The sequence below is a fragment of the Symphalangus syndactylus genome, chromosome 3 (assembly GCF_028878055.3).
Source record: "Symphalangus syndactylus isolate Jambi chromosome 3, NHGRI_mSymSyn1-v2.1_pri, whole genome shotgun sequence".
In the NCBI taxonomy this organism is placed as follows: domain Eukaryota; kingdom Metazoa; phylum Chordata; class Mammalia; order Primates; family Hylobatidae; genus Symphalangus; species Symphalangus syndactylus.
The window spans coordinates 15,669,472-15,691,532 of NC_072425.2; the positions used below are offsets into that span (position 1 = coordinate 15,669,472).

At 49.9% G+C, this 22,061-nt stretch overlaps 1 protein-coding gene across 9 annotated transcripts in view; it reads right to left on the reverse strand.

Annotated features, from left to right (window-relative positions):
• PTPA (protein phosphatase 2 phosphatase activator) overlaps window positions 1-22,061 on the reverse strand; it is a 38,880-nt gene that overhangs the window by 16,683 nt on the left and 136 nt on the right. For 2 of the 9 annotated variants that reach the window (XM_055270784.2, XM_055270781.2), the window contains exons 2-6: window positions 21,470-21,629; window positions 12,046-12,143; window positions 9,499-9,585; window positions 3,207-3,332; window positions 500-617 (exon numbers count right to left, since the gene is read on the reverse strand). In XM_055270784.2, coding sequence (XP_055126759.1) covers window positions 500-617; window positions 3,207-3,332; window positions 9,499-9,585; window positions 12,046-12,143; window positions 21,470-21,629 — 589 coding nt within the window. Of the gene's footprint in view, window positions 1-499; window positions 618-3,206; window positions 3,333-9,498; window positions 9,586-12,045; window positions 12,144-12,683; window positions 12,703-21,469; window positions 21,900-22,061 lie in introns of those variants that run through there. The other 7 variants (XM_063635875.1, XM_063635872.1, XM_063635874.1 and 4 more) reach the window with 5 other exon arrangements.

The window sequence follows — 22,061 nt, forward strand, 5'->3', positions numbered from 1 at the left end:
CCAGGTCCCTTGGCACCACAGATCCAGAGAGCCCAACAGCACAGAGAATGTGGCTAAGAGACAAGCGGTGCAAGGGAGAGGGTGTGCCATGACACTGCAAAGCCCACCAAGAAGCGCTCCCATTTCTCAAAGCTTCAGTAAGCTGCTGCCTTGAATACAGTAAGTGCTCAATTAATATTATTTTGGTGATGAGGAGCTGAGAGACCATTTTCACAAGAACAGAAAGCAGCGCTGCGCAAGCACCATGCACGGGGCATCAGCTCCCCCTGGTGGACTACGGCAGAGCTGCAGCATCCGGGCCTCCCTGCATGCCTACGAAACCACCCTGAACCACCCTGCCCGTGAAACCGCCCTGAACCCCAGCTGGCCCCAGTAGGTTGCAGGTGCTTGGCGAATTCTTGATTGCTCTCGCTTGCTCAGAGGGCCCAGAGACCATCTGAAGCCCAAAACAGAAAGCAGTGAAGCTAGATAAGTACAGAGCCCCACAAGCAGCAGATACCTGTGCCGTAGTCAATGCGCGTGGAGTTCCCCACTGACTCCTTTAGGTAAACAGCCACCTCAGGCACAGCAGCTGCCAGATGGGTGGGGACCACTGTGGCCACCAAGTTTTCTGCTTCCTGGTAACACAAGAGACACAAAGTGGTGGCAGCATATTAAGCAGCATCCCAGTGGGCAGGTGCCCAAGGGCAGCACCTGACTGGGGGCCCGCGCTGCCATGCCAGACCAGCCTGGTTCCCTGTTCTGACGGGCCACAGAAGGAAGGGGAGGGACACCATTTATTCTTCCACAGCAGAAGACTACCCAGGCGGCTTATCATCGACTGATTCTTCCAGGGCACAGGAGTCTAGGGGCAAGACAGGAGGAATCTGGAAAAAAGCCTCAACCCTCCCATGTGGTAACTCAGTGGAGCCCCACAGAGACTCTGGAAGGTCAGTGCTATGATTCCCACACAGGCCACCTTCCTTCACACTCTCAGGTCAGCAAGAGCTTGTGTCATGTGCCATCAAAAGACATGCAGAAGAATGTTCACAACAGCATTGTTTAGAGTAGCCAAAAGGTGGAAATGCAATGGAAATGTCCATCAACAGTGAAATGAATAAATTGTGATATATTCATACAATGGAATACTACACAGCAAAGAAAAAGACCTATAGCTAGACATGAAAACATGGATGAATCTCAGACATGACATTGAGCAAAAGAAGCCAGAGAGTTATACGAAGTTCAGAAACATGGAAAAAAATCAATTTATGGAATAGAAATAAGAATAATTGGGGGGAGGGGAGAGGGACAGCATTAGGAGATATACCTAATGCTAAATGACGAGTTAATGGGTGCAGCACACCAACATGGCACATGTCTACATATGTAACAAACCTGCACATTGTGCACATGTACCCTAAAACTTAAAGTATAATAATAAAATAAAATAATAAAATAAAAAATAAAAAATAAAAAAGAATAATCTGGGCGATATCAATTGGGAAGGGGAGCACTCCAGCTAGAATGCTCTATTGCTTGGCATGAGCGGTGAATCCATGGGTAAAAAACTTGACATGAGTGCTGAGTCCACGGGTAAAAACATGTAAAAATCCATCAAGCTGTACAGCTATAATTTGTCAGCTTTAAGATATAACTTAAGGCTGGGAGCAGTGGCTCACACCTGTAATCCCAACACTTTAGGAGGCCAAGGTGGGCGGATCACATGAGGCCAGGATTTCGAGACCAGCCTGACCAACATGATGAAACCCCATCTCTACTAAAAATACAAAAATTAGCCAAGCGTGGTGGCACATGCTGTAGTCCCAGCAACTTGGGAGGCTGAGGCAGGAGGATTGCTTGAGCCCAGGAGGTCAAGGCTGTAGGGAGCTGAGATCATGCCACTGCACTCAGCCTGAACAACAGAAAAAAAAAAAAGACCATGTACCATCTTAAGAGTCCAGAGGCAGGCCCGGGCGTCTCTTGGGAACAGCAAGCACTTCACTGGGTCCTGAGTCCTCCCCTCTGCTCCATGTGAAAATATTGGGCCAGAGCAATTAGGACCCAAATTTCCTTAAGCTCAGTTGTAGACAACTGGCATGAGAATCTCCTGGAAAGCTGGTGAAAATCCAGATTCCCAGTCCCTACCCAGACCTGTAGACTCTGCTTTTCTAGACAGGGTCTGAGATCCTGCATTTTTATTTTTGTTTGCTTTGAATAGGTAACACCTTCATAAGATTCAAAAATAAAAACATCAGTAGAGGATCAGTTCAATAGACTAGTCCATCCACACCATGGAGTATGCAGCTAGCATTCCAAGTGGGTGTGCAATGGCTCCATCATAGCTCACTGCAGCCTCAAACTCCAGAGCTCAAGTCATTCTCCTGCTTCAGCCACCCAAGTAGCTGGGACCAAAGGTGTGCACCACCATTTCTTATTTTTTGCAGAAACGGGGTCTTGCTATGTTGCCCAGCCTACTCACAAACTCCTGGGCTCAAGTGATCCTCCCACCTTAACCTCCCCGAATTCTGAGATTACATGCAGGAGCCACCGTGCCCAGCTATAAAAAAAATTCCTTTTTGGGGCCAAGCGTGGTGGCTCACACCTATAATCCCAGCACTTTGGGAGGCCGAGATGGGCGGATCACAAGGTCAGGAGATCAAGACCATCCTGGCTAACATGGGGAAACCCCGTCTCTACTAAAAATACAAAAAATTAACCGGGCGTGGTGGCGGGCGCCTGTAGTCCCAGCTACTCAGGAGGCTGAGGCAGAAGAATGGCGTGAACCCAGGAGGTGGAGCTTGCAGTGAGCCAAGATTGCGCCACTGCACTCCAGCCTGGGCGACACAGCAAGATTCCGTCTAAAAAAAAAAAGATAAAATAAAAAATAAAAAAAATTCCTTTTTTATAGCTGCACAGTACTCCATGATATTGATGGACTAATTTACTTAAATGATCCCCTACAGATGGATACTTGGAACATTTCCAATTTGCTATAATACAGTGACTTAATAAACAGCCTTGTAGTGCAGTCGTGTTTCCCAGAAGATGACCAAGCAGAGTATAAACTCATTTGTAATTTTGCTAAGTGAAATTGCCATTTTAACAAACTGTCTGAGATTTGTATATGCCCTAGAAGCGCTATACAATGCAGGCCCTTCCCCAACTGGTGCCAGAACCACCCTCACTGCCAGCCCAGTCCCTGGCCTGTCCTGTGGCAGCCTCACCTCATCAAGTTTGGCATACCAGGTCCTGTATGCCTTATTCCCAAACCGAGAGGGCTGGTCCACTGGAGGAGTCTCATCAATCCACCTGTCCAGTGTGTTGAGAAGAGCAACTAGTTTCTCAATGGCCTGTGGAGGCAAAATAGAGGGGTCCAAGCTACAGAGCAAGTGGCTCCCGCTTAGCCACAGAGGGAAGTCCACTGCTGCCAGACAATGACCCCTTGGCATGGCCCCTACTGGCCACTCTACCCCATCCCTCTTTCTTCCCGACTGTCCTGAATATGAAGGAGGGTCAGGGGAGCATGATGGGCTTTCCAGAGAGGGAAGCACACTAGGCTGATGGGACAGGGACGGGGTGGCTTTAGCACCTGGTTTCTGCAGGCAGCCTACCCCATGGGCTGCTGCTATAGACAAGCAAACTCCAGCCCTGACATCTTTTTAAAAAGACTTTATGGAAGCCTTTTGTTCAGTATGCAATACCTACTCATCATAAAAAACAGAAATATAAACAGAAGAAAATGAAAATGACCAGTAATCCTGCCACCCAGAAATACACTAAACTTTTTTTTTTTTTTTTTTGAGATGGAGTTTCGCTCTTGTTGCCCAGGCTGGAGTGCAGTGGCGCGATCTCGGCTCACTGCAACCTCTGCCTCCCAGGTTCAAGAGATTCTCCTGCCTCAGCCTCCCAAGTAGCTGGGACTACAGGCGCATGCCACCACGCCCAGCTAATTTTTGTATTTCTAGTAGAGACAGAGTTTCTCCATGTTAGTCAGGCTGGTCTCAAACTCCCAACCTCAAGTGATCCACCTGCATCCTCCCAAAGTTCTGGGATTACAGGCGTGAGCCACCGTGCCTGGCCTACACTAAACATTTTAACATACCCTTCTGTGTTATCTTCTTATAGTGTTTTATATTGTTTAGCATGGTGGGCCTGGATTCAAACCCCAGCTAAAACGCCATTTAGTTGCTGTGAGACCTTGAGCAAGTGACTAACTCTGAGCCTCTCAGTTTCTTCATCTAAAAAATGGGGCTGATGATAAATACCTCCTAAGGTGCACAGTGCCTGGTGCGGGGTAATGGTATACATTTATCGCAGGACACATTCTGCTCTGCAGCCTGCTCCTTTTCCTCATGAACCTCATTCCACATCTACATATAAACATAATCTTATGACAACTTTTACTAAGTGAATAACATTTCATCGTGCCACTGCATTATAATTAATTTAATTCCTCACTGTTAAACAGGTGGGTTATTTCCACCTGTTTCATTACCTATTTCATACATAATGCTATGGTAAGTCAGCTTGCAACTCAATCTTTGTGGAAATGCCAGGTCATCATGTGCAATGCTTTGTAGGGTGGCAGAGTTTAAGAGCCCGTCCCCCTACACCTTTCCCACAGAAGACAGGGACCAAGAAGTAGAATCGGAGTCAGAGGTGCAGGCAGCATTGGCACAGTGTTACTCAACGAAGAAATCAGGTGGCTGTCTGTCCAACCCAAAGGTCAGTTAGAAGGTGCTCCTTCCAGGTGGGCTTGTAGAAACAGGCCAGCACCAGGGCTGCTGGAAAGTACAATGCAGAGGCTATCTGCAGCCATTCAGTCCTGGGAAAAGAGTCCCTGCCAGGAAGTGGATCTTGCCTGTGTCTATGGAAACAAACGGTGTAAGAAGAAACTTACAGGAAATCCTGGCACTGGGTAGGAACTAGCAGGGTGATGACCACATGAGAAGTTACGCCTGGAAGGGCAAGGCAGACCAGGCCTGCCATGTGCAAAGACTCAGCCAAGAGCCATGTATGTACCTGGGGAGAGGCAGGCTTAAGCTAATGAAACAGACTGGCCATGCCCCCAGCTGCCTAAGTGAAACCGGCCTGGAGTGCTGCTCTCTCTCATCTCCCCTTTATCTAGGCTTGGGCATGGGAGGACAGGAAAAGTAGCCTGTAAGAGGAGAAATTTCCCTTTACACCTGGCTAAGGCAGAGGGCTAGGATGGCATAAAGCTGCCTTGCTGAAATGTGAGAGTGCTGCCAGAGTCTGGCTTTGTGAAAAACCAGGAATGGCTGATAAGCACAGGCCAGACCTAACCCATGCAGAAACGGGGGCTTACAATGGATGGCACAGTCATCTTGGCCCCAGGAAGCACCAGTCAGCCCCAGATTCCCCAGGGATCTCAGTCTTAGGCGAGGCACTGAAGGGGACAGAGAAGACAGAGTCACAGGAGCCAGGCCCCAGCTGCTAGCTCAGCTGGGCCAATGAATAATTCAAAGGCTCCCAGCTCCTCTTCAGGAGAGGGCTTTTTGAATGTAGGGGCTGCCTCTATTGTTTGCTGTGTTGGGAGAGAAGGGCTGGAAGAAAGGGAACTGGGGCTGAAACCCCTTTGAGGCACAAAGAACAACTCCAGCTCTCCCATTCTCCCTAGGCCAGTGTTTCCTTTTTGGATTTCAAGGACCAGTAAAATCTTCCCTAAAATTTTACTGGCCATTTTTGAATTTTGCCCCCTTGTAAGTTTAAAAAAAGTAAACAGAACAACAACAACAACAATAAATCTCCTATCACATTTATTTTGCAAAAATCGAAAATGTTAACCCCCATAAGAGGAGGACAGGCATCATTTAAAATAAGAGCTAGCTCGCCAGGCGCGGTGGCTCACGTCTGTAATCCCAGCACTTAGGGAGGCCAAGACGGGCAGATCACCTAAGTTCGGGAGTTCGAGACCAGCCTGACCAACAGGGAGAAACCCCATCTCTACTAAAAATACAAAATTAGTTGGACATGGTGGCACATGCTAGTCGGGAGGCTGAGGCAGGAGAATCGTTTGAACCCAGGAGGCGGAGGTTGCAGTGAGCCGAGATTGTACCATTGAACTCCAGCCTGGGGAACAAGACTCCATCTCAAAAATAAAAATAAATAAATAATTTTTTAAAAAGCTAGTTTTTTTTTCTTTTTGAGACAAAGTCTTGCACTGTCGCCTGGGCTGGAGTGCAGTGGCACCATTTTGGCTCACTGCAACCTCCGCCTCCCAGGTTTCAAGGGATTCTCCTGCCTCCACCTCCCAAGTAGCTGGGATTATAGGTGCCCGCCACCACGCCCAGCTAACTTTTTGTATCTTTAGTAGAGATGGGGTTCCACCATGTTGGCCAGGCTGGTCTTGAACGCCTGACCTTGTGATTCACCCGCTGTGGCCTCCCAAGGTGCTGGGATTACAGGCATGAGCCACTGCGCCCAGCCAAGAGCTAGCTTTCTATGCAACAATACTATTGAAAATTAGAACTGACGAATGCCTAACGGTAACAATAGCTAATAACAATCGAAGTATTTATTTAGTATGTGTTAGGCACTATGCAAGACAACCCCTACTCGTGGGATCTCAGTGAATCTTCCCCAAGGGGCCATGAGTAGTCTGCTAACTCTTACCACTCTACAGATGAGGAAACAGAAGGTCAAAAATGACAAAGTCATTGGTTCACAAGTGATGAAACTAGCCAGCCTGACTCCAGAACCCAAGCATGTAACCACACTGCAATCCTGCCAAAGTACAGCCTTTGAGCTAAGACAATACCTGAGCCGGGCGCAGCAGCTCACGCCTGTAATCCCAGCACTTTGGAAGGCCAAGGCACCTGAGGTAGGGAGTTTGAGACCAGCCTGGCCAACATGGTGAAACCCCGTCTCTACTAAAAATACAAAAATTAGCCGGGTGTGGTGGTGGGCACCTGTAATCCCAGCTACTCCGGAGGCTGAGGCAGGAGAATCACTTGAGCCTGGGAGGTGGAGGCTGCAGTGAGCCAAGATCACGCCATTGCACTCCAGCCTGGGCAACAAGAAAAAACTCAAAAAAAAAAAAAAAAAAAAAGACAATACCTGCTTGGTGTGGATGGCTACCATCAAAGCCACAGGCAATTAGGGGACTTGGCAGCTAAGGATTGCTGGGGTAATTACAACCTTCCCCTTTAATTAGCCTTCCTCCATGACATTCCTGGCCCACTGAGCACAGCTGAGCATCCCTCACCACAGGCTCCAGGAGGAACCTCCTTTCCCCAGCCACCCTGCACCCAGAGCCTCAGTCCCAGAGGACTGAGTGAGCCCAAAAGGAACCCAAAAAGCCACTAATGGGCCTGGCTCCCAAGGGAAGGCTGTCTAGAAGCACAGGCCTGGTTCTCCTGAAGTGGACATAACAGGACCTAGGTCACCTAACAGCCAGACAGGCCCGGCAATAGGCAGCTCTGCCAGGGGCTGGGTATGAGGGTGAGGCACGCAGTGTTAATCTTGGGGCAGATGGAGAAACTGGGCCAGGGCAGGGCCACATCTTACCCAACGGGCCCAAGACTGTGGCTAGAGAGCTGGGTAGGCCAAAGTACTAAGAGAGGCCCTTCAGGCCCTGGTGTCTGAGATAAGAGACTCAAGGTGGCTCTGGGCCAACTGGGACATGAACCCAAGAGGCTCCTGGAGGCCTAGGTCCTAGCCCTGGGATCTAGCCCTGAGACAGCATCCAGCAAAAGCAAACAGCCAGTAAGGCCACACCTTCCAATCAGTATCTGCCTCCCCTCAGCTCTTGCCCTCTCTACACAAACAAAATTATCTTTGAAACAACGTCCAAAAAGCACCCACCAGGCAGTGTGAATCCAAACGCAAAAAAAAATGCACGTGCCCTTTGACTCCACATTTCCACGTCTAAGAATGAATCCTTCGGAAACAAGGCCCACAGATCTATGTGCGGGGATGCAATGATATGCAAGGAGCGATGTTTACCGAGATAACCTAAAAGTCCGAAGACAGGGGGCTGTTTAAATAAATGAGGGGCCAAGCTTGGTGGCTCCCATCTGTCACCCCAGCACTTTGGGAGACCAAGGCAGGAGGATTGCTTGAGCCCAGGAGTTCAAGACCAGCCTGGATAACATAGAGAAACCCTGTCTCTGTATTTAAAAAAATAAATAATAAGATAAATAAATGAGGGCACAGCTCACTGCAGGAGAAGAGAAGCTCTTGCTTTCCTGGGTGACCACTGTCAGGAGGGGCTGCCCTGGAAGCTGGGTATGAGAAACACAGGGAGAGATCAGCTCTGCTGTGAGTGTCATACACATGTCTATTACTGATCTCTCCAGTGAGCACATTTACTGTTTTGTAATCTGTTTTAATTTCCAAAGTTATATAAAAACACCAGGCCAGGGCTGGGCGCGGTGGCTCACGCTTGTAATCCCAGCACTTTGGGAGGCCGAGGTGGGCGGATCACGAGGTCAGGAGATCGAGACCACGGTGAAACCCCATCTCTACTAAAAATACAAAAAAAATTAGCCGGGCGTGGTGGCGAGCACCTGTAGTCCCAGCTACTCGGAGAGGCTGAGGCAGGAGAATGGCGGGAACCCAGGAGGCGGAGCTTGCAGTGAGCCGAGATTGCGCCACTGCACTCCAGCCTGGGTGACAGAGCGAGACTCCATCTCAAAAAAATAAAATAAAATAAAACACACCAGGCCAGGCACAGTGGCTCATGCCTGTAATCCCAGCACTTTGGGAGGCCAAGGCAGGCAGATCACCTGAGGTCAGGAGTCTGAGACCAGCCTGACCAACATGGAGAAACCCCGTCTCTACTAAAAACACAAAATTAGCCAGGCGTGGTGGCACACGCCTGTAATCCCAGCTACTCAGGAGGCTGAGGCAGGAGAATCGCTTGAACCCAGGAGGCAGAGGTTTTGGTGAGCCGAGATCGCGCCACTGCACTCCAGCCTGGGCAACAAGAGCAAAACTACGTCTCAAAAAAAAGAAAAAAACCAATTAGCAAAAATACTAACTACAAAACAGCATATTTACCTTGATCTAAATTTTATAAATATCCATCTATTCACAGATTTTAAAAATTAGAAATATAGACATGAAAATGTAAAGTGCACATGTATTTGGGCAATCTTATTTTCTGCTCTGGCCCCGTGGTGGGCACTGAGCCCATGATTCTCTGGAGCTATTTTTTTTTTGAGAGGGAGTCTCGCTCTGTCACCCAGGCTGGAGTGCAGTGGCGCGATCTTGGCTCACTGCAAGCTCCGCCTCCCGGGTTCACGCCATTCTCCTGCCTCAGCCTCCTGAGCAGCTGGGACTACAGGCGCCCGCCACCACGCCCAGCTAATTTTTTGTAATTTTTAGTAGAGATAGGGTTTCACTGTGCTAGCCAGGATGGTCTCGATCTCCTGACCTCGTGATCTGTCCGCCTCGGCCTCCCAAAGTGCTGGGATTACAGGCGTGAGCCACTGCGCCGGGCGACTCTGAAGCTATTTTTGGAAAGGCTGCTGCAGCAGCTCCTCCTGGGCCTACCTCGGAGACTCTGTACTCGAAGGTCAGCTTCTTCCCCTTCACACCTTCGTTGAGGGTAAGGATGAATCCGATGTAGTCAGCATATGCCTACCAAACAGAGAGGAGAATGGGGATGGGGAGAGGGGTGGCAGACCCCCCCCCACCATCTGCCCCCAGCTCCACCAGTTAACCAAAGAGCTCCGAGCTTTCTACTTCTCCTGACCCTGACTCCCAACCCAATAGCAGAAGTAGAAACGTAATGGCAAGTACCCGACCCCTACCCTCCAGAAAAGCTGGCAAGACAGTGACCACAGCAACACGCTGATCTCCACCCAGAGTGAACCAAGTACTCACTATTGCTGCCAGCAGTTTCTTTACACAATAGCCCTATAAGGTAGACACTGCTGTCGCCATCTTACAGATGCAGAAACCAAGACTTCAAGAGAAGTGATCTGCCCAAGGTCTCCCAAGACCAAGATCTCATTAGACATGGAGCTAGGACCCAGTAGCCTAACCTTAAAGCTGAGTGGGCACATGCTTGTCCATGATGCTCTACCACTAGGAATTCAAGGAGTACCACCAAGTGTCTCACCCCCAGCAATCAGCCACCACAGGCAGGCCAGGCTGTCAAGTTGGAGTGCAGATGCCTGCCACAGACAGGTCTCCCCACACAACCATTCCCAGCTTTCAACTAGACACTCTCTTCCCTGCCAGGCTGCAGTGACACCCAACACAGGGATAAGAAAGCACTGAGGGTCAGGTGTTGTGGCTCAAGTCTATAATCCTAGCATTTTGGGAGGCTGAGGCAGGAGGATCACTTGAACCCAGGAGCTTGAGACCAGCCTGCGCAACATAGTGAGACCCCACCTCTACAAAAAATCAAAAAGTTTGCCAGGCGTGGTGGTATGTGTCTATGGTCCCAGCTACTCAGGTGGCTGAGGTGGGAGGATTGCTTGAGCCCAAGAGGTGGAGGCTGCAGAGAGCCATGATCATATCACTGAACTCCAGCCTGGGGGACAGAATGAGACCCTGTCTCAAAAAAAAAAAAAAAATAGCATTGAGGTGCAGGCCCCTAGAGAGGCAGTTGCTGGGAACAAGTGACTCCTGATTGGTTTTGTTTCTTCTTCATCCCTTTTTCCTCTCTCATTCTTCCTTTCTCCTTATCCAAGCCAGGGTGTCCACAGCAAGCCCTGAGACAAGCCCTGATATCTAGAAGGAAGTATTCCTATACCAAGATCCTCCTGCCAGCCATGGGATGACCCCCAGCAGGCCAGGCCTCTCCAAAGTAACTCTCCCAGGCCAGGGCAAGTCTGAGCCCCTGTCCTGACTGCAGCTACGCTGGAACACATGGATGAGAAGCAGCAAAGGAAGTGTCACATTTGGATTCAGACAAACGAACAGGTTCTCAACTAGAGCAATCTGGCTCAGAGAAGATCTGACAAGATCTGGAGACAATGCTAGTTGTGACAGCTGGCGAAAGGCATGCTGCCAACATCTAGTGGGTAGAAGCCAGAGATATTCCAAACGTCCTACATGGCACAGGACGGCCTCCTACAGTGAAGAATTATCTGCCCCCCAATGTCCATAATGCTGACATTGAGAAACTCTGAGGTAAAGCAACCAAGATGATGAAAGGACTGAAACCATATCCTTTGAGCAGCTGAAGGGACCAAGCTGCCCCCTAGGCTGAAGGGACTGTTGATCCTGGTGAAGATTCAGAAAAGACATGATAACCATTTCCAAACACTGAGAGGGCAGGCTTGTGAAAAAGGAACCTGACAGGCTTAGATGGCCCCAAGCCCCAGTGAGGACAAGGCATAGAAGCTGTAGGGTGTAGGTCTCCTGGAGAATCTGCCTGGCATGCGAGGACCCCTGTGTCCAGCCTTCTGTACGAGGAACACTCTCCAGCCCAGCTCACCAGGCCAGGGGCAGAAGCCTGACGAGAATTGGGCCAGAGGCCTTCCCTGAGAAATTGAAATTAGCTTTCTTTTGCTCAGTTTGTCTTTCCATAGCCTGTACCAGAAGCCTGGGAGGTAAAAGTAGTTATCTTCTCCCCATCATTTCAGCTGAGCAGCAGAGAAAGCCAGTCTGTGCCCAGTGCTCTGGGTCCCAGCTCCTAGGTATTTGCAGGCTTAGCCATATCCCTGGCCAAAGTTTCCATGAGATAGCCTCTTCTCCCCTTGAGGCACTGGCTGCCACACTTGCTGTTACTTGCAGCCAAGAATCAAAGTGACTCACTCCATCATTTCAAACACTCACGTTTGGCCAATACAGCAACACTCAAGGGGCAACGGCTTATGAGAACCAGGAGCGGAACTCTCCCGGGCTACCCTGGCACCAGCCTGATAAAGTAGGCAACCTTCCTGATAAAGCATCTCTGAGTACTGCCTCTAAAAGGAAGGTACAGCCAGCTCCCCTGTCACCTTTCTCCCTAGCTTCTGAAAACTCAGGCTCCAAGAGCAAGAAGGGCCAGGAACTCACCACCGTCATGTCAGGAAAACCACTGTCTTTGAAAAGCCCAAGTTTCTCACCACAGTTCCAACCCTAAAGTGCAGACACCACAGGTACCTGAGAACGCTTCCATTTGCCCATGTCTGGAACTGTGTGGATCTCCTTTTTTGGAATGATGAAGTTCTGAGTGGCTGGAGGGGCCTCCTCCGAAGAATCTTGACAAAAAAAAATGAAAAAACAAACAGGTAAATAGAATCCTCCCCTACAACACACACACTCCCTCTCACCCTTTTTTTTTTTTTTTTTTTGACACAGAGTTTTCCTCTTGCTGCCCAGGCTTGGAGTCCAGTGACATGATCTTGGCTCAATGTGACCTCCACCTCCAGGGTTCAAGTGATTCTCCTGCCTCAGTCTCCTGAGTATCTGGGATTACAGGCACGCGCCACCACACCCAGCTAATTTTTTTTTTTTTTTTTTTTTTGAGACAGAGTCTCACTCTGTCACCCAGGCTGGAGTGCAGTGGCGCAATCTCGGCTCACTGCAACCTCTGCCTCCTGGGTTCAAGTGATTCTCCTGCCTCAGCATCCTGAGTAGCTGGGATTACAGACGTGTGTCACCATGCCTAGCTAATTTCTGCATTTTTAGTAGAGACGAGGTTTCACCATGTTGGCCAGGCTGATCGCAAACTGCTGACCTCATGTGATCCACCTGCCTTGGCCTCCCAAAGTGTTGGGATTACAGGTGTGAGCCACCGCGCCCAGCCTCTCTCTCACTTTTAAACCAGGACTCCAACACCCGAGCCTTAGAATAAACCAGACACATACTTCCAGGACAGAGTAAGGGCTTGTTAAGCCAAACCCACCAGCCTCCTGCCCTCCCTCATTTTGGGGAGGAAAGAGAAGGGCAATACTGACAATCCCTTCAATAACCATGCCCTCCCTTCCCTCTCCCCACCAGAGCAGGATGGTTAGAAAAATAAAACCAAGTTGATGTTTCAGACATACACAGGCAATTCACAGAAGAAAAAAAACAGGTAGGGCGCAGTGGTTCACGCCTGTAATCCCAGCACTTTGGGAGGCCAAGGCAGGCGGATCACGAGGTCAGGAGAACGAGACCATCCTGGCTAACGTGGTGAAACCCCATCTCTACCAAAAAAATACAAAAAAATTAGCCAGGCATGGTGACGGGTGCCTGTGGTCCCAGCTACTCGGAGAGGCTGAGGCAGAAGAATGGCGTGAACCCGGGAGGCAGAGCTTGCGGTGAACCAAGATTGCGCCACTGCACTCCAACCCAGGCAACAGAGCGAGACTCCGTCTCAAAAAAAAAAAAAAAACCTAATTGCGGTAAACATTTGGAATAAATTGCCAACCTCCTGAATAAGCATGGACACGTAAATTATATGTGATTTCTCTTTCTGGATAAGGTTGGCAAATTAAAAACATCTGGCTAGGTGTGGTGGCTCATACCTAATGCCAGCAATTTGGGAGGCCAAAGCAGGCAGATCACTTGAGGCCAGGGGTTCAAGACCAGCCTGGCCAACTTGGCAAAACGCCATCTCTACAAAAAAAATTTAAAAATTAGCTGGGTGTGGTTGCACACCTGTAGTCCCAGCTACTTGGGAGGCTGAAGCAAGAGGATCACCTGAGTCCAGGAGGTGGGGGTTACAGTAAGCTGAGATCACATCACTGCACTCCAGCCTGGACAACAGAACGAGACTCTGTCTCAATAAAAACAAAATAAGATTCCAGGAAGAGGAAACAAGAATTCTCCCGCTCTGTGGGTGGGAAGGTTAGTTGGTAGGACCTCCTAAGGGGACAATCTTTTGAAGTAAAAAACTGCATATACACAATGAGTCAACAGGTCTACTTACAGGAATCTATCTTTCAGATGTGCTCATGGAAACACAAAGGTATACACAAAGGTGCTTAATGCATCAAAAAAAAAAAAAAGGCTGGGCATAGTGGCTCACACCTGTAATCTCAGCACTTTGGGGGCCCCAGGTGGGAGGATCACTTGAGTCCAGGAGTTTGACACCAACCTGGGCAACATGGCGAGACCCCATCTCTACTTTAAAAAAAAAAAAAAACATTTTTAGGCAGGGCGCGGTGGCTTATGACTACAATCCCAGCACTTTGGGAGGCCAAAGTGGGTGGATCACACCTGAGGTCAGGAGTTGGAGACGCACCTGACTAACATAGTGAAACCCCATTTCTACTAAAAATATAAAATTAATCAGGTGTGGTGGCGCATGCCTGTAATCCCAGCTACTTGGGAGGCTGAGGAAGGAGAATTGCTTGAACCGGGAGGCAGAGGTTGCAGTGAGCCAAGATCGTGCCATTGCACTCCAGCCTAGGCAACAAGAGTGAAACTCTGTCTCAAATAAAAATTTTTTTTATTAATTAGAAACAACCCAAATAGGCTGGGCGTGGTGGCTCACACCTGTAATCCCAGCACTTTGGGAGGCCAAGACAGGCAGATCACGAGATCAGGAGTTCGAGACCAGCCTGGCCAACAAGGTGAAACCCCAACTCTACTAAAAATACAAAAATCAGCCAAGTGTGGTGGCACACGCCTGTAATCCCAGCTACTCAGGAGGCTGAGGCAGGAGAATTGCTTGAACCCAGGAGGCAGAGGTTACAGTGAGCTGAGATCGTGCCATTGCACTCCGGCTCTGGTTGACAGAGCAAGACTCCATCTCGGGGGAAAAAAAAAAAAAGAAACAACTCAAATATCAGTTGATAAGGCAATGGGTAAATAATGATATGCCCAGGTCCGGCATGGTGACTCACGCCTGTAATCCCAGAATTTTGGGAGGCTGAGGTGGGTGGATCATTTGAGGTCAGGAGTTCCAGACCAGCCTGAGAAACATATTGAAACCCCGTCTCTACTAAAAAAATACAAAAATTAGCCCAGCATGATGGCACACACCTGTAATCCCAGCTACTTGGGAGGCTGAAGCAGGAGAATCACTTGAACTGGGGAGGCAGAGGTTGCAGTGAGCTGGACTGTTCCACTGCACTCCAGCCTGGGTGACAGAGTGAGACTGTCTTAAAAATAAATAAATAAAATAAATAAAGAGGCCGGATGTGGTGGCTCACACCTGTAATCTCAACACTTTGGGAAGCCGAGGCGGGTAGATCACTTGAGGCCAGGACTTCGAGACCAGCCTGGCCAACATAGCGAAATTCCATCTCTACTAAAAATATAAAAAATTAGCCAGATATGGTGGCACACACCTGTAATCCCAGCTACTCGGGAGGCTGAGGCAGAAGAACCGCTTGAACCCAGGAGGCAGAGGCTGCAGTGAGCCAAGATCACGCCACTGCACTACAGCCTGGGCAACACAGCAAGACTCAGTCTCAAATTAAAAAAAAGAGAAAAAAAAAGATATGCCCACATAATAAAAATTTTCATAGCTTATAAAATGAATAAAATCTAGGCCAGGCACAGTGCCTCCCGCCTATAATCCCAAAACTTCGGAAGGCCGAGGCAGGCAGATTGCTTGAGTCCAGGAGTTTGAAACCAGCCTGGACCACATGGCCAAACCCCATCTCTACAAAAAATACACCTCAGGTGTGATCCACCCACTTTGGCCTCCCAAAGTGCTGGGATTGTAGTCATAAGCCACCGCGCCCCGCCTAAAGGTGTAGTGGTGCACACCTGTAGTCCTAGCTACTTGGGGGCTGAGGCAGGAGGATCACTTGAGCCCAGGAGGCTGAGGCTGAAGTGAGCTGCACTCCAGCCTGGGTGACAGAGCAAGACCCTGTCTTGAAAACAAAAAAAGATTAGAAACAACCCAAATATCAATTGATAAGATGATACATAATTAATTATATGCCCACATAATGGAAATTTTCATAACTTGTAGAAAGAATAAAATCTAGACCAGGCACAGTGGCTCACACTTGTAATCCCAGCACTTTGGGAGGCCCAGGCGGGAGGATCACTTGAGCCCAGGAGTTCAAGACCAGCCCAGGCAACATAGGGAGACCCCCATCTCTACAAATAATTTAAAAATTAGCCAGGCGAGGTGGCTCATGTCCGTAATCCCAGCACTTTGGGAGGCAGAGGCGGGCAGATCACCTGGGCTCAGGAGTTCAAGACCAGCCTGGTCAACATGGCGAAACCCTGTCTCTACTAAAAATAACAAAAATTAGCCAGGCGTGGCCGGGCGCAGTGGCTCACGCCTGTAATCCCAGCACTTTGGGAGGCCGAGGCGGGCGGATCACAAGGTCAGGAGATCGAGACCATCCTGGCTAACACGGTGAAACCCCGTCTCTACTAAAAATACAAAAAATTAGCTGGGCGTGGTGGCGGGTGCTTGTAGTCCCCGCTACTCGGGAGGCTGAGGCAGGAGAATGGTGAGAACATGGGACGCAGAGCTTGCAGTGAGCCGAGATCACGCCACTGCACTCCAGCGTGGGCAACAGAGTGTGACTCTGTCTCAAAAAATAAAAGAAACCCTGTCTCTACCAAAAATACAAAAAAAATTAGCTGGGCGAGGTTGTGCATGCCTGTAATCCCAGCTACTTGGGAGGCTGAGGTGAGAGAATGGTGTGAACTCAGGAGGCGGAGCTTCCAGTGAGCCAAGCTCGCACCACTGCACTCCAGCCTGGGCAACACAGCGAGACTCCGTCTCAAAAAAAAAAAAAATTAGCCGGGCATGGTGGCGAGTGCCTGTAATCCCAGCTACTCAGGAGGCTGAGGCAGGCAGAATCGCTTGAACCCAGGAGGTGGGGGTTGCAGTGAGCCGAGATCGCGCCACTGCACTCCAGACCAGGCGACAGAGCGAGACTTCTCTCAAAAAAAAAAAAATTAGCGGGGCATGGTAGCGCACACCTGTAGTCCCAGCTACTTGCGAAGCTGAGGCAGAAGAATCACTTGAACCCAGGAGGCAGTTGGCCAGGCATGGTGGCTCAGGCCTGTAATCCCAGCACTTTGGGAGACGGAGGCTGGTGGATCACCTGAGGTTGGGAGTTTGAGACCAAGCCTGGCCAACATGGTGAAGCCCCGTCTCTACTAAAAATACAAAAAAATTAGCCGGGCATGCTGGTGGGCACCTGTAATCCCAGCTACTCGAGAGGCTGAGGCAGGAGAATCACTTGAACCCAGGAGGCAGAGCTTATGGTGAGCCAAGATCATGCTACTGTACTCCAGCCTGGGCAACAAGAGTGAAACTCCGTCTCAAAAAAAAAAAAATGCAAACTCTCCCTAAAGTGGAAGAGTAAAGGACTATCAATCACTCACAACCTGGTATAAATTTGTCCCCCTGCCTTCCTCCTAAAACCTGGCTGATATCAGCTACATGGAGAAAAAGGGACAGGGACCTAAGAAGTTTCTGAAACATACAACATGTGGAGAAACAGAGCCTGTCTGGAGAGGTCCTGACGAAAAGAAAAGTGCCAGGGGACTTGGAGACCTAAGGAGAAGGATAGAGAACCTGAGTTTAGAGAAAGACAAATCTCTGCCTAACTCAAACCAAGGCCCTAGAAAGAGACCAGAAGCTCTCTTCCTCCTCCCACCTGTCCTGCAAGCTCTGTTCCCAGAACCCAAAACTGAGGCCCCCTGCTATTAGTAAATTGGCACTTCAACTAAGATGCCAAATAAAAAGCTTTGTAGGTCAGACTAGTAACCCAACCACATTGCTTTTATGGGAAAATGTGTCCCACATTCCAAATAATCAACTTGGAAATAATCTTTGGGAACATACAGCCCTTCTGTACGTGTGAGATAACCATTCTCTGCAAAGGGACAGCTCTCCTCGGGGGTTGCACTAAGCCAAGATCACGCTACTGCACTCCAGCCTGGGTGACAGAGTGAGACTCTGTCTCAAATAAAAAAAAAAAAAAAAAAAAGGGGGACGGCATTCCTGACATTATTTAACCAGGATATTTCACAGGAAGAGAGCCCTCAGGCCAGTCCATGTTTGGGAAAAGGCTACCTTACCAGGAAGCACTATAACAAATTAGTGATGAAACACACGCAAGTTGCCAGAACACACAATCCCAAATCAAAGAAACAAGCCTTCAAAGGCAGGACTATGATAAACGAGGTCACGCCCAGTCTCTCCAGCCTCAGGTTATAGAGACATAGGTTCCAAGGGACAGTGGATCCCCAACAACCTCACAGTATAAAATCAACATTCAGAATTTTAGAAATGTTCCTTCCTAAGCCCCCCAACAAAGACTATAATATACAGCATTATCATCAGCCATTTGAAACTCGTCTACATGTTCAACCTGTACGACTTTGAAACTTTGAAAAAGATAAGGGCAATCAGCATTTACTGATCGCCTACTATGTCCCATGCTTTGCACACGTCTTCTTATAGAACACATACTACAATTCTATGAAGAAAGTATAGTAGCCTCGTTTTAAGAAATAACTGAGGCTTTTTCTTAGGGGAAAAAAAAAGAAATTTAAAAAAAGAGAGAAGTAACTGAGGCTCACAGAGGCTGTGGACTTGCCAGGCAAAGCCAGATATGTATGACTCCAAAATCCAAAGTTTTCATCAATACATTAAGAACTTCTTGGCCTGGCCGGGCGCGGTGGCTCAGGCCTGTAATCCCAGCACTTTGGGAGGCCGAGGTGGGTGGATCACAAGGTCAGGAGATCGAGACCATCCTAGCTAACACGATGAAACCCCGTCTCTACTAAAAATACAAAAAATTAGCCGGGCGAGGTGGCGGGCGCCCGTAGTCCCAGCTACGCGGGAGGCTGAGGCAGGAGAATGGCGTGAACCCCCGAGCCTGCAGTGAGCCGAGATTGCGCCACTGCACTCCAGCCTGGGTGAAAGAGCGAGACTCCTTCTCAAAAAAAAAAAAAGAACTTCTTGGCCAGGCACAGTGGCTCACGCCTGTAATCCCAACACTCTGGGTGGCCAAGGCAGGCGAATCACTTGAGGCCAGGAGTTCGAGACCAGCCTGGCCAACATGGCGAAATCCCATCTCTACTAAAAATACAAAAAATTAGCCCGGCACAGTGGTGGGCGCCTCAGCAACTTGGGAGGCTGAGGCACGAGAATCGCATGAACTCAGGAGGCAGAGGGTGCAGTGAGCTGAGATTGCACCACTGCACCCCGGCCTGGGTGACAAAGTGAAACTCTGTCTCAAAAAAAAAAACAAAAAAGAAGAAGTTCTTTCCAGCTGTTCCCAAAAGTTCTGCCTCAAATTTCAAAAAAGGACCACAACCAGGGACCTGGCTCTTTCCAGCCATGGATAACCTCCCTGAGCCTTCCTCTCTTTCAGGGCACAGGTTCTCTATCCTCCCACTCCCCACCCCCATTCATCTTCAGGGACACATTCATCTCACTGATAACAGTGGTTGCCTTATATCTCCTATCTCCTGATGTCATTACCAGAACTTTTTCTTTTTTGAGATGGAGTCTAGCTCTCTCGCCCAGGCTGGGGTGCAGTGGCTGGAGTGCAGTGGAGCAATCTCAGCTCACTGCAACCTCCGCCTCCTGGGTTCAAGTGATTCTCCTGCCTCAGCCTCCCAAGTAGCTGGGATTACAGGCATGTGCCACCACACCCAGCTAATTTTTGTATTTTGAATACAGACGGGGTTTTGCCATGTTGGCCATGACTGGTCTCGAACTCCTGACCTCAAGTGATCCGCCCGTGACGGCCTCCCAAAGTGCTGGGATTACAGGTGTGAGCCACTGTGCCCAGAGTCATTACCAGAACTTCTAAGCCTAGCTTGTCCAACCCACAGCCCAGGACAGCTTTGAATGTAGCCAGACACAAATTTGTAAACTTTCTTAAAACATAGGCCAGGCATGGTGGCTCATGCTTGTAATCCCAGCACTTTGGAAGGCCGAGGCAGGCAGATCACGAGGTCAGGAGTTCGAGACCAGCCTGGCCAATATGGTGAAACCCCGTCTCTATTAAAAATACAAAAATTAGCCAGGCATTGTGGCGCACCTGTAGTCCCAGCTACTCAGGAGGCTGAGGCAGGAGAATCGCTTGAACCCGGGAGGCAGAGGGTGCAGTGAGCCGAGATCACGCCACTGCACTTCAGCCTGCGGGACAGAGTGAGACACTGTCTCAAAAAAAATAAACATAAAACCATTATGAGATTTTTTTCTTTTTGTGACTTTTTTTTAGCTCATCAGCCATCGTTAGTGTTAGTGTATTTTATGTGTGACCCAAGACAATTCTGCTTCCAATGTGGCTTAGAGAAGCCAAAAGATTGGACACCCCTGTTTTTTTGGGGGGAGCGGGGGGACGGAGTTTCACTCTTGTTGTCCAGGCTGGAGTGCAATGGCATGATCTCACCTCACTGCAACCTCTGCCTCCCAGGTTCAAGCGATTCTCCTGCCTCATCCTCCCTAGTAGTTGGGATTACAGGCATGTGTCACCACGCCAGGCTAATTTTGTATTTTTAGAAGAGATAGAGTTTCTCAATATTGGTCAGGCTGGTCTTGAACTCCCGACCTCAGGTGATTCGCCCGCCTCGGCCTCCCAAAGTGCTGGGATTACGGGCATGAGCCACCGCGCCTGGCCTGGACACCCTTGTTCTAAGGGCACACACACAGAGGTTTTGTACAAAATAAATGTCTGGTTTTGAATGTCCTAAGAAACGGAACCCAGCTCTTTGTTCATCTCTTTTGTGGGGCATGGAGGGGATGCCTTTTCTGATTTTCAACATTTCTCCCTCCTGAGACCTTCTCAAGGACCACAAAATTGGAGACAGGATAGCAAGAATATCAAATGCTTTCAAAACATTAGCTGTGTTTGGTCGGCCAACCTATTTGCCTCTCTGTCAGGAATGTAAAAGTTATCTATGGCCAGTCCTTCTTAGTTCAAGGTAGGTCGGCAAACAGCCGCCTCCTTCTCCAGAAAAGGGGTCTCTAAGAAGATCCTTCCGTAGCACCTCCATCCCAGTTATTTAAGATGAACTAAAAAGAGGCCACAGGGTAAATAAGAGTTACCGAAGGAGATGCCAGAGAGAGACCTAACCTCCTTGCACAACCAGCCTTTTAAAATTAGGGATTTAGACACCACGGGCAGTTTCCCTCAATAAATTCTCAGGCACTGGAACCAAAGAGTAGGAGGATGAGGGGTGAGCAGGGCGCGGAGGCTGAAACTGGGGGCGAGGCAGGCGCAGGCCCACCGAGCACCACCCCATCCCCTGAGCAGCGACTAATAAAGACGGCAGCCTCCGGAATCACTTTCGCCCCTTTCCCTGGCAGCTTCCCCACCAGGTCAACAGCTTACTTAAGCACGCGCTGCCCAGAGATGCAAAAGGCCCCCCTTATGACCACGGCGCTGCCCACCCGGCATTCGGGCAGCCTGGACTCCCACAAAACCCAGAGTTGCGCCCGAATCACCACCCCTTTGCAGCCCCTGGTTCCCTCCCCAGCGGCGCCCCACCACCCACCTCTCCCCTAAGGCCATTCAACTCAGTTCCTCCTCGGGGCCCCTCAGCTTTTGCCCCTCCAGTTCCTCCGTGTCCTGACTCTCGCCCTCCTGAGCCTCCCACACCTGGCACCGCCCCCACCCTACCCGACCCCGGCCCGGCCTGGCCCCGCTGGCCTTACCTGGCGGCGGCTGCCGCTCGCCCTCAGCCATCTTGCTCCGGCCAGGAGCCGGCCCGGATGCCTGCAGTCCCCTCTCGCCTTTCACTCTTGCACCCACCCTTCCTCTCCCCGGCTCCACCAAAGGCTCCGAGCTTCCCGAAGACAAGTGAGCGCCAGCCGGCTATAACCGAAAACCGAGAGTTGAAGTCACCCCACCAAAGACGGCCGCCATGTCGGTGCGGGGCGCTCAGTGAGCATGCCTATAAACGGCCGGCGCGCGGCGGAAGCGTGGACCCGGGCGACGGCCATGTCAGTGCGGGGCGCGCGGGGCGCCTGCGCGCCAACGGCCGCCAAGCACCAGGCCCGCTCACGGCCGCCCGAACGTCGGGCGCCGTGGCTGCCACGATTGTGCGGGGCGTCAAGTTTGGGTTGTGCGCAGCCATGTTTTTCCGGGACAGTCTCCTGTCCCGGAATACCACCTGTCATCTTTGTGGGTGGTACTGACCCTAACCCAAGGAATATTAGAGGACATTCCCCGGTCAACATGGTTGTGTTTTCCTACCACTCTAAGAGTTACGCTCAGGGACACCAGACAGAGATGGAAAGGTGCACA